The following is a 15,764-nucleotide window of genomic DNA, read 5'->3' as shown; positions in this document are numbered from 1 at the left end:
GAAACAAATGTACACACAAAAGCACATATGTGAACACACATACACTCAAATTAAAAACAGCAATGACCATCCATGATGAGCCTGACCTTTGCAAATCAAATGTTGTTGGTATGGGGAAAGGCCCAAGCATTGACCTGGTCTTAGTGCTTCTGAGGTGACTGCTAGGCAACCGGGGTTAAGAACTGTTGCCCTGAGTCCTGTTGGTTTCATGACTGGCCCTTAACAGGGCACCCATGGTGCAATGGATACAGGTTCCATGCTTTGGTGTTGTGAGCATTATTCTTCATGGAGACAAACCACTAGGATTCCTTTAGCTCCAGAGAAGCTGTTCCAGATGAAGAAGAGTTGTTATCTAGCATGGTGTGCAGCAAATAGGTGATGAATGAGGACGGGCAGAGTTTCATTGGTGTGGAGCAGTGCAGGGACATTTGACTGATGTCAGAGTACAATCCATATAGCTGTTTTCTGTTTAGTTTTGATTGCTAGAATGCCAGCATGGTATTTGCTGTTTAAGTAGTAATGTGCAGTGCTAAGAGTTGCTGCTACACAAACAGCAGATGGAGTGGTTGGTGTTCTGGTAGAGGCAGTTGTATTGTAGACAAATTCACAATGAGACAGAGCTATAGGCAATTTTCCCCAAAATGAGATTGACTGTGAACAATCTTATCCTTAGCATATTACCTTCAGAAGACAAGTAGAGACTACCAGTTGCTACATCCCACACATGTTGCTGGCTGACATATTTGAGTGCTTTAAGGCAGTTTTTAGTTTCTCCAATCCCTGTGTTGGTCCTCAAGATTTGGAAATGCATCTATTTCCAGTTATTCTCTAAGTTCTGAAATAGGAAAACACTGTTCTAGTATCTTTCCCCTCACTCCTAAATAGACCAGCTTCTTTATAAATAAGCTTTTCATTTGTGAAATCTTATTTTCAGCTGAGAAAGGATGGCAGATCCCAAAGCATGTAATCCTGGATTGCTCATGTGATGTTGGGGAGAACCAACATTAAAGGCATGGGAATTAAAGTACGGTAGACTCCAGTCAGAATCTTGGGTTTACCTGGACAAAAACTTAATCTCCTTGTTCCTCCATTTCCACATGTTAAAAATGGAAAACTTTTCTTACTGAATTAGCAGGGATTGAAATGAAATAATGTATGTAAATATTCAGCAGTCTGGCAACCAGCATTATTTTTGGTTGCTTCCCTATCCTGTCCTTACAGTCAGACCTTTGAGCAGACTCCAGACTTATTTGCTAATGAGACGCTGTCCAGATTCTTGAGGGCCTTAAATGGCATCAGTTGACTCTAAGAAGAAGCATTTGGATAGTGCTTGGGTAGAAAGAGAGAGACCTTCCTGCCCATTAGAGAGTTGAAATATGATTGGCCCAGCTCATTGTAATTCATTTTATCTGTTCACAAGCATTACAATCTGCATATCAGAGTTGTGTGCCCAGCTGGCTGTGCCACTTGACAAGGAGTTTCAAAGAGCAAGAAGAAGACTCAATTCATGCTATTAATTTTGACCTTTGGAACCATAATAAACAGCCTCAGGTTTTACCCCAGGGCTTGGGGGAAGGAACCTTTTATTAGTCCTCTGTCTGTCTGGGCTGCTGTGACACATAGCAGCCCCCACTCAACTCTTTAGTGCCTTGGTTTCAGCCCTGTGCGAGGAAGGGTTTTGCTGTAATGCCTCCATATATATATCTATAGGCTGTCCAGGCCTGTTAAAACCTCTTGCTGTATAGCACACAGTTCTTGAATCTTCTGCTTCTCTTGAAGACTCATGAATGGCTGCATCTTATTGCCTGTGTGGAGTGATGAAAGCACTTTCTGTCTGTCCTTCCATTGTAATACACATCTTAACCAATGGATGGCAAGCAATTCTGCTCCTGAGGGTGACATCCTGCCTTGACCACACCAAGGGAAGAATTTAAAGGAAGTTTTAAATGCTGTGAGCCCTTTGCCACAGGCTGCTAAGGGTTAGGTTTAAAGGGGGAGGCACTCAAGAAGTTGTTAGTCTTTTCTTTCTAGTTGAGAGCTTGTCCCTTGTATAATTGTGAAGTGGGTTTCTCCTCTTCTTGTCTCAGACCTGTGCAGGTCGGTGAAGGAAGATCTTTCCTCCACTGGGTGTTTAATAAACGCCAGGACCCTGAAGAGATGATCACAGGTGAGGCAGGGTTCTTTCTGCGTCTGTACATCTAATCCTCTTCTCCCTCTTTTACCCAGTGCTTGACTTGTTCCTTGATTATGATGCATTATCTCAAAGTATTCATTCTCTGTTTATGGATCGGGCTTCCCACCAAACTGTGAAACTGCTGGGGACAGACTCATGGGACAGTCACCATGGACCTACCCTATGTGTCTCAAGCATAGGGTTTTATGCAGGGCAAACCTTCATGAATTTTTGTTGAAAAAAATGGGATGAATAGATTTGTAATTAAGGAAAATAATTAGACTGTATGTTATATATATGACCTTTGGTCCTTACTAACATCCATTTTTCCCTCAAGTGTTACATAAGGAGAAAATATAGCAAATAAATACCTCTTTTTTGTTGTTGTTGTTTCAAACACCAAAAACGAACTCATTCATAGCTTTTAAAAACAAGTAGTTTTGAAGGTGAACTATTTCTTACATTAGCTTGCCATTGGCAGACAAAGACTGCTTTTGCTCCCTCCAAGTGACTTTCAGTATCTTTGTTCTAAACCAGAAGCAGTCACTTGAGTTATTATTTTTGCCAGCCCTGGTTCTATTAAACATGCATGTATTTCTCTCAAAGTATTTTTCCCCCTAAAAGTACATTCCTGCCCCTGGGCCATAGTAATCTGCCCAGTTTCCTAAGTAACACTGCAATTTGGGCAGCTCACCTGATCCTTCATTCTCTGCAAGAAAAATAAAGTAGAAACGTTGTGTTTACATGAGGATATAAAGAATTCTCTTTCCATTAATTGTTAATCTTCACCATTCACCTTCACAGGAGAAGAACTTACTAGATGCTTATAAAGGAATATAATTTTAAAGTCTATTATTCATTAATAATTATTCCTCTTCCCTTCCCCTTCCCTACTCCTTCTCATCTTTGAGTGTGTGTGTGTGTGTGTGTGTACGTGTTGTTTGTGCATGGGTGTGTAGTTACCTGTTTGAACATTAAATCCAGAAATCATTGTCGGTGTCTTCCTCAGCTGCTCTCCACCTTATTTTTTTATTTTTAGTTTTTGCATTTATTTGTTGGGGGGGCACCTGTGCCACACAGCACTCATGTTGAAGTCAGGGCAATTGTGGGAGTTGGTTCTTTCTTTGTAACATGTGGGTCCTGGGGATCAAATCCAGGTCATAAGGCTTGGCAGCAAGCACCTTTACCCATTAAGCTGTCTCACCGACCCTCCAATGAACTCTAGGAATTCACTTGTCTCTACCTCCCTAGTACTTATTTAGTGCATACTGTTGTGCCTGGTCTTTCTGTGAGTGTTGGGGATCCAAATTCATGTCTTCATTAATATGTAGCATGCACTTTACCAGCTGAGCCATATCCCCATCTCCTAACCTCCAGTCTTTGGCAAATGCTGCCCAATTCACAGTAGGAGACTATGACATCAGTAGGAGAAATACAGGTTCCAACATTTCATACTGTGAAATTGCCTACCATAAGTACTCACTGGTCTGTGGTCAGATAGTCCTGTGACCCAGCCAGATGAAGCAAGAGGAGAGTCAGTCTCTCTCTTTGGATTCTTGGCTCCTATACTGGGAACTATGTTTAATTAGCATTTAGCCTAAGTATTTAAACCTCTGTTACTGACTAGAGTATCCCAGGTAGTACAGAATTATCTAGGAGCACATTTCAAAATAAGACTTTTACTGATTCTGTATACTAAATAAAGAGCTGGACATGAGTATTTTGTGAAAACTCCATACATGATTCCGGTAACCATGTGACATACCAGTCAAGAGTGATGTTTTAACCTGGTGGACACACAGACCTAACTTCTGAATAGCCTCTCTTGTTCCTGAGTAGCTGGGATGAACCTTTCCCCAGCACATGTGGGTCCCTTTTATTAATTGTTGATCTTAGTGCCTGCACTGTTGGTGTTCTGTTTAGAGAGTTTTTTCCTGTGCCAATGCATTCAAGGCTATTCCCTATTTTTTTCTTCTATTAGGTTCAGTGTATCTGGCTTTATGTTGAGGTCTTTGATCCACTTGGACTTGAGTTTTGTGCAGGGTGATAGATATGGATCTATTTGCATTCTTCTACATGCTGACATTCAGTCATACCAGCACCATTTGTTGAAGATACTTTTTTCCATTATATATTTGTGGTTTCTTTATCAAAAATCAGGCATTCATAGTTATGGGGATTTATGTATGTCTGAGTCTTCGATTCAGTTCCATTTAGTCAACTTGTTTGTTTTTATGCCAATACTATCCAGATTTTATTACTATTGCTCTGTACTACAGCTTGAAATCAGGGATGGTGATACCTCCAGAAGTTCTTCTATTTTTCAGGATTGTTTTAGCTATACTGTTTTGTTTTGTTTTTCCATATGAAGTTGAGTATTGTTCTTCAAGTTCTGTAAAAAATTGTGTTGGAATTGAATCTAGATTGCTTTGGTAGGATGGCCATTTTTTTACTACCAATTCATGAGCATGGAAAATACTTTCATCTTCTGATACTTTCTTCCAAGACTTGAAATTTTTACCAAACATGTCTTTCACTTGCTTGGTTTGAGTTACACCAAGGTATTTCATATTATTTGTGTCTATTGTGAAGAATATTGTTTCCCTAATTTCTTTTTCAGCCCATTTATCATTTGAATGTAGGAAGGCTACTGAATTTCTTTTGAGTTTATTTTGTATCCAGCCACTTCGCTAAAGGTGTTTATCAGCTGTAGAAGATCCCTCATAGAATTTTTGGGGTCACTTATGTGTACTATCCTGTTTGTTTTTAAATAAGCTTACAGTGAAGAGAAAAAATGGCCAGTGTGAACCTGAAGTCCCTGTGGCAGAGCATGTCTGAGTTAGGAGAAAGTGTGTGATCAGGGCTCTGTTCTAGTCTGTCTGTGCATGTCTCTGAATCAGGAACACAGTACTGCAGTGCCACTTCCTTTTCTGCCTAGTCTTGGCATCAAAGTGTTTGTCCATCTATCCAGCTGTGTGCCTTTGGTGCTCTCTCACACCAGGCGCGTGTGCAGGCGCATGTACACAGATACATGTGGGCGTTCGTGGAGGTCACAAGGGGCACTCGACTCCCTGGAAGTGGAAATACAGCAGGTGTGAGCCACCTGATGTAGGTGTGGGAATGGAGCTGTGATTCTTTGCAAGAACAGCAAGTGCTCTTAACTCCTGGTCCCCCTCTCCAGCTCCACACACTAGGCCGCCACCGCTGCTGCTGCTTCTTTTTTTTTAAATGGGCTATAGCTGTTTGTTTTTTTAATTGTGACAAAATATAAATAACAAAGAATTTACTATTTGAGCCGGGGCGGTGGTGGCGCACGCCTTTAATCCCAGCACTCGGGAGGCAGAGGCAGGCGGATCTCTGTGAGTTCGAGGCTGGGCTGGACCGATAGCCTCCAAAACAATACAGAGAAACCCTGTCTCGTAAAAACCAAAAAAAAAAAAAGAATTTACTATTTTTAGCTACTTTTCAGGGTTTACTCATTCTACCAGTTGATTTTTAAAATTCTTATTCCTCTGAGTTCTGGCTACCATATACTTAGTGAGGATCATCTCTTTCTTGTGCTAAGGTTGATAGATCATTGGATAATTATGAAAGATGTGTAAATATGGCCACTGCTCTCAGGACCCCTGTTCCTAATCTCAAGGGGATTAAGCCTCATTAGAGAAGCATGATGTATGTTCACCAGCCAGATAATGATTCGTGGCACGTAAGCCCTGCAGTGTTCAAGGAAAGCTTTGTGTAAAAGTGACACTCAGCTTTATCAGGGCAGTCTGTCCAGACTGCAGAAAAGGATGAAGTCAGGGAATGGGAAACTATGATACTATGCCAGCTACTTCAGTGTTAAAGTCTGTCGTTTTCCAGAGAATCGTGTTTTTCTAGGTTAGAGTATTTAGATGTATTATTTGTGAAATAAGCTGAATATCCTAACAATGGAACATGTTAATTGACATAATTTATAGTCTTGAAAGTCACAGAAACCAAATATTTAACTTGTGATATAAACACATATAAAAATCCAGATTATCAGGGCTAGAGAGTGGCTCAAAGGTAAAGAACACTTGGTGTTCTTGAAGAGAACCTTGCTTCAGTTGATCCCCAGTACCCACAGAGTGGCTCACAATTGTCTGTCTGTGACTCCAGTTCAGGGATCTGAATCCCTTCTCCAGCACACACACTTACACTTTCATACAAAACACTTGTACATATAAAATAAAAATTAAAAAAAAAACAGATTATCCAGTGGCAGCAGAGTTAAGCGTACTATAATTCTATGTAAATGACCCTGTTCACAGGGCATTAACCCTTTTGATGCATTATCCTATGGGACTAGGTATTTCATTAGAGAATTTAGGTCAATTGCAGTTAGAGTTTTCATGTGAAAGCATTGTATAAAGATCACATATTGAAGCACATGTTTATTTGAATGTCTGTTGCCCTGAAATCTGGTTAAAAAGTACAGAGTGCCATGTATTGTGGGTTATGCATAATTCTGAGTATGTCCAGAGGCTGCAATGATTAGTGGCCAAAGATGATGCCTGTTTTGTTAGCATTTATCTATAATGGGTCAAAGATTTCATCTGGACAGTACAGTACCTTACAACAAGTACCACAATGTAAACATCTTCTTTCTCCTTTCATTTCTGCAGGCAGGCAAAGGTACACTGGGGACCGCCATGTTCACGTGACATTAAGAGGAAGCGGAAACCTGTGGCCTCAGCATCTGTATCTAGCTCTAGTACAGGTGATTATATGCAGTTGTCATTCGTAGAGCACCTGTTGTGTACTAAATACTAGGTGATGTGTTTTATATACCTTCCCATGGAGTTTTTGTGGTAAGGAATCTTTATTCCTATTTGATATAAGAAAATTGAGATGCTGAGAAGTACTTTTCCCAGTTCTCTCTTACGGTGGAGTCTGCTTTTTCATTCTGTCACTTGGCTTTTGTATTCCTTTGTCAGTTGGTCCCAGTCATTTGGACCTTTGCTGTAGCACAGATGACAGGCTGAGAGGTCCATGCTGATATACCTCCAGCTGGATAACAGCTTGATCAGTAGTCAATGGTTACCTGGGCTCATTTACTTTCTGCTTTAAAAAATAATTTCTATAGCCAGGCAGTAGTGGCACACAACTTTAATTCCAGCACTTAGGAGGCACAGCCAGGTGGGTCTCTGTGAGTTCTAGACCAGCCAGAGCTACACAGAAACCCTGTCTTGAAAATCAAAGGAGGTAATTAATAAAATAAAATAATAATTTTTATTTTACTTTACATATATGAGTGTTTTGCCTACATATATATCCATATGTGTGTGTACCTGGTGCCAATGGAGGTCAGAAAATGGTATTGAATTTTCTAAGACTATAGTTATTAATGATTTTAATCATCATGTGGGTGCTGGAAATAGAACCTGAGTCGTCTGGAAGAGTAGCCAGTCCTCTTAAACACTGACCCATCTCTCCAGCCCCTGCTTACTCTCTCTTTCCCTCCCTCCCTTCTTCCCTCCCTCTCTTCCTCCCTTGGTTATTTTGACATAGAGTCTCACTATATAGCTCCGGCTGTTCTGCAACTCATTATATAGACTATAGACCAGGCACACTGTCAACACAGAAATCCATCTACCTCTGGCTCCCAAGTGCTGGGATTAAAGGCATGTACACCTGACTCTGTTTACTTTCTTAATTGTTTTATACAGCACAGTGTATTCTCACTGGTTATAATAGTATGTCCATTTTTACTCATCATGAGATGTCTAATTAAAAACCCTTTTAGTTCCTATATAAAATGTATGCCAGTTAGTAGAAGCTAAGATAGTGGCTATCTTTGGAGAGTGACCAAGAGAAGATGCAGAACGATCAGAGGCTCTGGAAATGCTGTACATTACAAACCAGGTAGGGTGACATGGGTGTTTATGTATATAAAAGTCTTCAAGCTGTACACTGAAGTTACATGTATTTTATTACATGTTATCAAAGATATTATATATCAAGCCTATTGTAAACTATAGATTACTATATAGATAAACTATATAGATACTATATAGATAAACTATAGATTAAACACCCCTAATTTAAAAATCCCAAATCTGAAGCAGTTTGAAATATGACACTTTTGAGCACTGACATTCACTTGTAAGTAGAATTCTCTGTCTGACTTTGTATGATGAGTTGCAATCAGAAGCAAACACAGAAAAATAGCATATGCATGACCTTTCAGCTTTGAGTATATGATATTTGTGAAACCAACAGATCTAGACCCAAAGCACTTCTGGACCTTGGATAAAGCTTACTTATCCTGTTTTACATATTACATATGTCAGGTCAGTTGTTAGCTGAGTAAAGAGTGACTTTTTGACTACTCTGAAATACCCCTTTGGGCTTCTTCTGTCTGTAATGACTGCTAATTGGGGGCTCATCCTAAACAATCTTAATCACAGGCCTAATGATTATTGTGAATTTCGTAGTTGTTTCCATCTGCACAGGCACTGAGCTAGGCACTTTGTGTACAGTAGTTCATTTAACCTCTGCCTCAGCTTTCCTGGGTAGACGCAGTTCTATCCCGCTGATACACGAGCAAACTGAGGTGTCAGTCACCTTCTGAAGTCAGGGTTAGTGAGATACAGGGTCAGGTGAGGTGTTTCCCTGATGCTCTGGACCTGCCCTTTAAACTCCCAGGTGCCCTTTGTATGTACAGTAGGATTGAATATTCCAGACTGCGAAACTTAGCTCCTCAGCCAATCTGGGCTATTTAAAGTTTAAAACAAAATCTTTCCTCTTAGCTTTTATTTCTTTTTTTTTTTTCCCTTCTTTGTCCTGTTTTTTGCTCTTAAATTTTCCCCCAGTTCTGGGGATCAAACCTAGGCCCTCACGTCTATAGACAAATGCTCTGCTGTTGAGCTACAGCCCCAGCTTCCCAATGGTTATGAGAACAGAACCATTGGGAAGAGGTGATTCCTCATTCAAAGCAGGAAATATATTTAGTGTATTGAAGAAGACATTAGCTGTAAGTGTTTCCCTCCACTCCTCACTTGTTGACTAAACCCGGCTTCGCTGAGCACTTCCTTTTTTTCTACTCACAACCTGAGTGCCCCATGGAGGTGAAGGACACAGCCTGAGCCTGCGCCATCAGTCAGGAGAACAAATGGGCTTGCTCTGCCTACCATCGGGCCATCTCCGATTCCACCTCTTTTATAGAAATGAGTGATGAAGAGAGGCGCGTCCCGCTTTGCCGCTGTATTAATACACATCAGGGGCCAGCTCCTGGCACTAAATCACACAACCGCATACATCTGTTATCAGCTCTTCACCAGCGTGATGAACAAGACTGCAGACAGAGGCTTCCTTGTGTCATTCTTTATAGGATTTTCCTAAAAGAATAAATAGCTCAGATCTCTGCCAACACTCTCCCTGTCACTGTGATGAATTCAGCTTCTTTCTTAAGCATGCAGCCACAAATCTCTGCCCTTCCCCCACCGGCACAAAGTTTGAGTTGAAATTGACTGAATTTAAAGATGTTAGTAAGGCTAGAGGGGTGAAGAAAGGAAGAGACACAGAAGTCTCCTTGTTTTGTTTGTTTGTTTGAGCAGTGCAGAGGGCTGGGAAAGGACCCTTTCTTGTTTCTCCGCTCCCCTTCCTTCCCTGGCTTTACAGCATGCAGAGGTTTAGTGCACAGTGCTGTTCCCTGGATCCTAGGGAGTGAGTGTGCAGACCTTTTCCAAGACTGGTATGCCAGGACAGGGATTTGCCAGCAAGCCTATGCCACTTGCTGAAGTGATCTGGCTGTACTTGGCTCTTGACGGTGCGGGTAAAATGACTGCTTCCTTTGAAACTTGAGAGTGGCTCTAAGAAATGTAAGGCACTCAGGCTTAACAATGAACCAGTGTCCTTGAACCAGTGTCTTCATCACAGCTCTTGACATTCAAACTCCTCATCCTGAAGGTGAACCCTGGGCTTTAGAATAGGGGAACTGAACTGGGGCCACTGGAGATTCTGTTCTGTTCAGAGCCTGGATAGTTTGGGCTATTCCTAAAGCCTTTTCCCAACCTTGCATCCCCTGGGGTTATGCCTATCATTCAGAAGCTATATCACAGATGATCTGTTAATTAGTTACTCTGAGCCACCAAGCCAGCCATGTGTTCAGTAGGATGGGAATTTTAATCTGTTTGTTCACTGCTATCTCTAGTATCTAAAAAGACCACCTAACACTAGAACAGACTCACTTTTTTCATTTTTATTAGCATTTATGAAACTAATGGTTGTCACCATGACACCCCATACATATGGATAATATACTTTGATCATCTTCAATCTATTATCATATACTACTCTCCCCTCCCACTGTTCCCCTCCTTTACCTCTAAGCACTCCCTTTCTTTTTATATGGTATTGTTTTCTTAGTTATTATTGCGACATGCATATGATACATATAAATCATATAACCTATTGAGTCTATTTGGAGTTGTTCATATGTAGAGTTTTTAGGACTGATCACTTGGTATTTGATAATCACTTAAGGGTTTCATCCCTAGGGGAAACCGATTTTCCCTCTCTCAGCGGTCATTACTTTTCTGTAGTTCTTCATCTAGGGGTGGAGCCTTTGTCTGACTTCTCCTGTCCATATTGTCATGTCAGTTGGTGCAGTCATTGTTCAGGTATTACTTAGGCAGCCATATTGTTGACATTTTATGAATGTAGCTTCCTTCTCTTATATAGAAGACATAATCTCACAACAGATGTCCTGGTCCTCCACACCTGTGCCTTCTTGATAGTCTCTAAGCCTTAGATGTAGGAGTTGTGTTGTACACAATGACCACCACAAGATATCACAAACAGTGCAGTAGTGTTGCTCATATCTTGGGAATAACCAACAACTGTCTGATTGGTCTTAAGGCCTGGTCAATAGGAGGGGATTGGTGCCTGGTACCCTAAACCTGGACAGCCACACATGGTGGTGAGGTCATGCTACCTGAAGGAACCTACTGTAATGTATGCATTCCTGCTACTTCCCCGTCTACCCACAGTGGGACTCTCACCCACAGCTAACTAGTCAGACTATGAGAGAACTGACCATGGGTGCCTAGCTCCAGTATATCTAAGTTAATATTATCTTAAAGTCAAAACAGTGTTCTCCATATTATTCTAACCCCTAGGAAAAGAGCTAGTTGCTAGAAAAGAATATTGATAGTAGATACAGTAAGTGTAAAGAAAAACAATGAGCTAACAAGAAAAATCTTCTCCCTCTCTGCAGTGTGTTAGTTTTCCTACTTTTTTGTTTTGTTTTAATCATCACTTTTGTTTTTTAAAGTAGTTTTAACCTTGCACAAAAGAATTCATAATTTACAAGTTTTACCCAGTTCTATTCCTGAGATTCATGCATGTTTTGTTGTGCACAATCCCCTTGTTTCTGACTGCCACACACACTATCCATTGTATGAGGAGGCCTGTGCCACAGCTCAGTGATCTTGATTGCACTCGATTGTACCCTGCTTTACTCCATGTGAAAAGCACTGTTCTGGGAGAGGGTGGCGCAGACATTCTTGTGTTACTTCCCGCTCATTCAGTGGTGGTCTCAGAGACCAGACAATACTAAACCTTGGCAGAGACGTGATTGGAGCCCTTGAATGTTTCTGGTGGAATGTAAAGTTGTACATCCTATAGAAAAACATGGCAGTTTCTCAAGACAGCTATCATTAAAAGGCCATTAGATCTGCCAACTCTGCTCCTGGTTATATCACCTAAAGAACTGAAAGCGGAAATTTCAAAAAATTTAAAGTTATTATCATTTTATGCATATAGCTGTTTTGTTTGCACATGTGTCTATATACTGTGTGCATGTAGTGCCCACAGGAGTTAGAAGGTGCTGGATAACTGAACTGGAGTTACTTAAGGTCGTGTACTTACACATGGGGACTGCAAAAGCAACCAGTGCTCTTCACTGGTGAGCCTGCTGAATTTGTTTTTGTGGCCTAGTTACTGCTGGAAAAATACCAAGACTATATTATTGGGTAGAATTACTGGATGCAAAAGAAAAATTTAAACTGTGCTGTATTTTACTATATCGCAGTATATTTTCATTCTTGGCAGTGGGAATGGTGGTAAGGGGCATTTGGGAAGGTGAAGGAAGTGTTTGATGGCCCCATGGTAGGATGCTATAGGCCAGGATCCAGAAGGACATAGCACAGCTCTGCACTCACTGCCTATCCGGTCCACAGAGTCTTAAGACGCTTCATTAAAATACCGCACCTGGTGCTGTTCATCTTGTTTTCCTTGTTGTATTTACTCATGACACCACCATATTGAGGGTCATGTGGAGCCCAGGATTTGAGCTTGAATTGCTATTTTTGATCTCTGAAGTTTAGTTTCCTGATCCATAAAATGGGGATGAGTTGTCATTAAGAAGTATGATCATGCAGGTATAATGGCACATACCTGTAATTCCAGCACTCAGGGGCTAAGGCAAGAAAACCATGAGTTTGAAGCCAGCTTGGGCTACCTTGTAAAACCTTATTTTTAAAAAGGAAATGGGGGGGGGGATCCTTAGTATTTGATATTTAGCTGCATAGTGCCTAGCCAACGAGTAAAGTTTTAGTTTTTCCTGTATCTATCTGTTCTACTGCATTTATTCCTGGAGAAATGGTTTGTAAATTTCACCTTTTTTTTAATGAAGAAAATAGTAAATTTTATGAAGCCCCGTAGGTGAATTGGGCATGAAATATAAAGATTAAGAAATGTATTTCTAAGTGCCTCTTATCATAACTTCTTACACTAACTCATCTCCCCTTCTTACTTCTGTTGTGAAACACAGTGTACCCAGATGTGCTGGAGCCGGCCACCCCAGCCCAGAAGCCTCCCCACTCCGAGTGGCTGGACAGGACCTCTGCAGCAGAGAAAGCCACTGCCTCCGCTCCTGCCATGTTTTTCAAAATGCCACATGAAAAGAGTTCTGGATGCAGCTAGAGCCCAGTAGCTGATGGGTGTTGAAACTGTATTGTACAGTCCTGGTGTCCTAATTGGCATTCCTGATCCTCATACCACCAGGATCAACTCCTCTTCACATGCAGGAGTGGTTCTTTCTTTTGGAAAATGTTATTTGGGGAATCTTTTTTTGTGAAGTATCAGGGCAGCAGTTTTCTTTAAAGGGGGTAGGGCATCTTCTGCTGTGTTCCTTACTTTGTTGTTAACCGACTGTTTACCTCCAGCTGTCTTCCTAGAGCTGTTGCTCCTTGGCAACTGTGTCTTTGTTCCTGGAAAACTAGTAACAGCTTTTGCATACCTTCTGTGTAGAGCTTTTAATATCACCGATGAAGCCCAAATTCACAGCCAATTCCAAACACATTCCTGGATGAATTGTGTCTATGCAGTACGGCTTGCCATCAAGCCTTTATTCACTCTGTGCCAATAAGATACACCAAACAAGTTCTCAGTTTGGGGCCTCAGAAGAGACTCCAGCAGGATGGGTGAGGGCTTCTTGCACTTGGACTGAGGGGGATCACCAGCAGCCGCATTGTACTTGACTTTATCCTCATGATCTGTGTCTGCTGACAGGGCGTGTCTAAGTACAGAGGCTGGTGCACTCAAATGCAGGTGGTGGTTTAGGTGGATAGTGCTTGGTTAGCATTTCTGATCCTGGTCTAAGGCTTGTATCCTGACTGGGACTTCACTGTTAGTATTCTATAGATCAGTAGCCAGTGATGAACAGGAACTCATGCTGTTATCTGTTACGATAATGGCTGCTTGGGGCCATGCTTTGGGAAGGAAACATGTCTTTTTGACATGCCTTTATGTGGCATGATTATGACTGCTCAGCTGCATGTAGAGTTGTATATGTGGTTGTGCCTGAAGTCGGATGCTACTTTGTCAAAGTGAGGAATATGTGGCTACCTAGAACTGCTGGGGAAAGCTTCATTTCCCAAAAGTGTCAAGAGCACCTGCCGTTCAGAGGCCTGCTTGACAGGGTGCTCTTACATTGTGTCAGCCGAGTGCTTTCACTCTGAAATACACAGGGGCTGTGTGTGAAATGCTCACTGCTTTGATCACATGGGACAGAGCACTTCTCCCTTAGACAGGTGCCAGGTGGTCTAGTGCTTCCTTTTCCCAAAGTGTAATTGTCCCTCGCACACAGTGTGATTAATTTGAGGTGGGCAGGGTGTGAGCCTGTTTGGAAAGGAACATAAACTGAGAATGTGCCAGCTGACCATAAGGGAATGGTGGAAGGAGGTGCAGATTGAGCTCATGTAATGGGAGGGCAGCACCAAAGCCTCCAGCCCCGAGTCACCCTGTTCTTACAAGGAAGGACTTTTCTGTAGGGTGTCACAGCTGCCTCCACAGAAGGTAGGGAATGTGCCACTGCTTAATGGCTCAGTGATGAAAGTGGGCTGTGCCTTGCATTCTCACCTAGATCCTGCAGTGGCCTATGGAACACATTTCTAACAGTCTGGGTTGGGTTTAGGGAGAGATCTACTGATGACACTTACAATGTTTCCAAACTGGTTCATGAAGACGCTGGTCCTGATGATGGCTTGAGAGACCTCCACAGTTAGGTGCAAAGGTATTCCTGTAGCTCTCCTTTGTGTACATTGCCAGGTTGTCCTCTTTCTACCTGGGATTTAAAGTAGTTTATATATACATATTTATTACACTCTAAATATCTCTCTGAAGCCATGCCAATTTTCAGAGGTGAAGGCAGACTTGCATACTGTACTCAGGCATGTGAGTCAGCCTAAACAAACTATAGACTTCCAAGCTATTCTGCCATGGGTTATATAATCTGTTGTTTCTTGTTGGTGTCCCTAGTCAATCTGAGGCCAATGTGTATGAAGCTTTTTCATGAATGTTTATCATCTTTCTTGGTCATGCATTTTTACCACATTTCTGAGCACTTTTGACAGGGATCACCCAAAACTGTAGTATCTTCTTATAATGAATGGGAATAAAGTTATTCACCTGAGAAAATACAATATTAAGTGCACAAATACTTTCTAGTACAGGGTTGTAAATTATGTCATTTTAAGGTGTGAATGCATCCTTAGGGAAGTCATTTATTCTATTTCTCCGTCAACCAGTTATAGGGGCTAACTTTAGTATCAGCTGTATTTTAAACCTTACATTTAAAATTTTTATGACACAGTGGATAATGTTATAAATTAAGATCTGCTCTTCAAGGAGAGAGATGGTTTTTGTTGTTAGTGTTGAAGATTACCAGACAGACCTTAAAGATGACCATTGATTGCACTCATGCATTGGATATCAGGAGTTAATGAAGCCAAGTGCCACAGTTCTGACTTCGAGGTTCTGATAATATCCTTATGGACTACACAGATGTTTCTGTTTATTTCACTGTTGTATTTTTTCTATAATGGACAAAAGTCATATCACCTGCTTGCATGACATCCATTCACAAGTTGTTAGCTTTGCTGAGGAGTATAAGGAGATTTGAGATTATCTTTCAGGTGTGCATTTAAAGGAGGAGCTTCATTTGTATCAAACCCCTGGGTAGCTTTTGGGTCAGAATGGATGAGAAGAGGAATTCAGTGTTGTTTATGTGGTGCTGCATTTGGAGGGGCAGAATATAGTTTTCCTGAGTGGCCTGTGGTTGGGC

General features: G+C 41.4%; 1 protein-coding gene across 1 annotated transcript in view; it reads left to right on the top strand.

Annotated features, from left to right (window-relative positions):
- Gpatch2l (G-patch domain containing 2 like) overlaps positions 1-15,123 on the top strand; it is a 47,097-nt gene extending 31,974 nt beyond the window's left edge. Inside the window, 3 exon segments of the mRNA XM_040742710.1 lie at positions 2,088-2,167; positions 6,820-6,914; positions 12,972-15,123. Coding sequence (XP_040598644.1) covers positions 2,088-2,167; positions 6,820-6,914; positions 12,972-13,133 — 337 coding nt within the window. The 3' untranslated portion in view covers positions 13,134-15,123.
- Positions 15,124-15,764: the final 641 nt, after the last annotated feature.

This window comes from Mesocricetus auratus, unplaced genomic scaffold, assembly GCF_017639785.1.
Source record: "Mesocricetus auratus isolate SY011 unplaced genomic scaffold, BCM_Maur_2.0 Super-Scaffold_15014, whole genome shotgun sequence".
In the NCBI taxonomy this organism is placed as follows: Eukaryota; Metazoa; Chordata; class Mammalia; order Rodentia; family Cricetidae; genus Mesocricetus; species Mesocricetus auratus.
The sequence above is the reverse complement of the archived record's forward strand: the minus strand, read 5'-3'. Positions and strand labels throughout refer to the sequence as shown.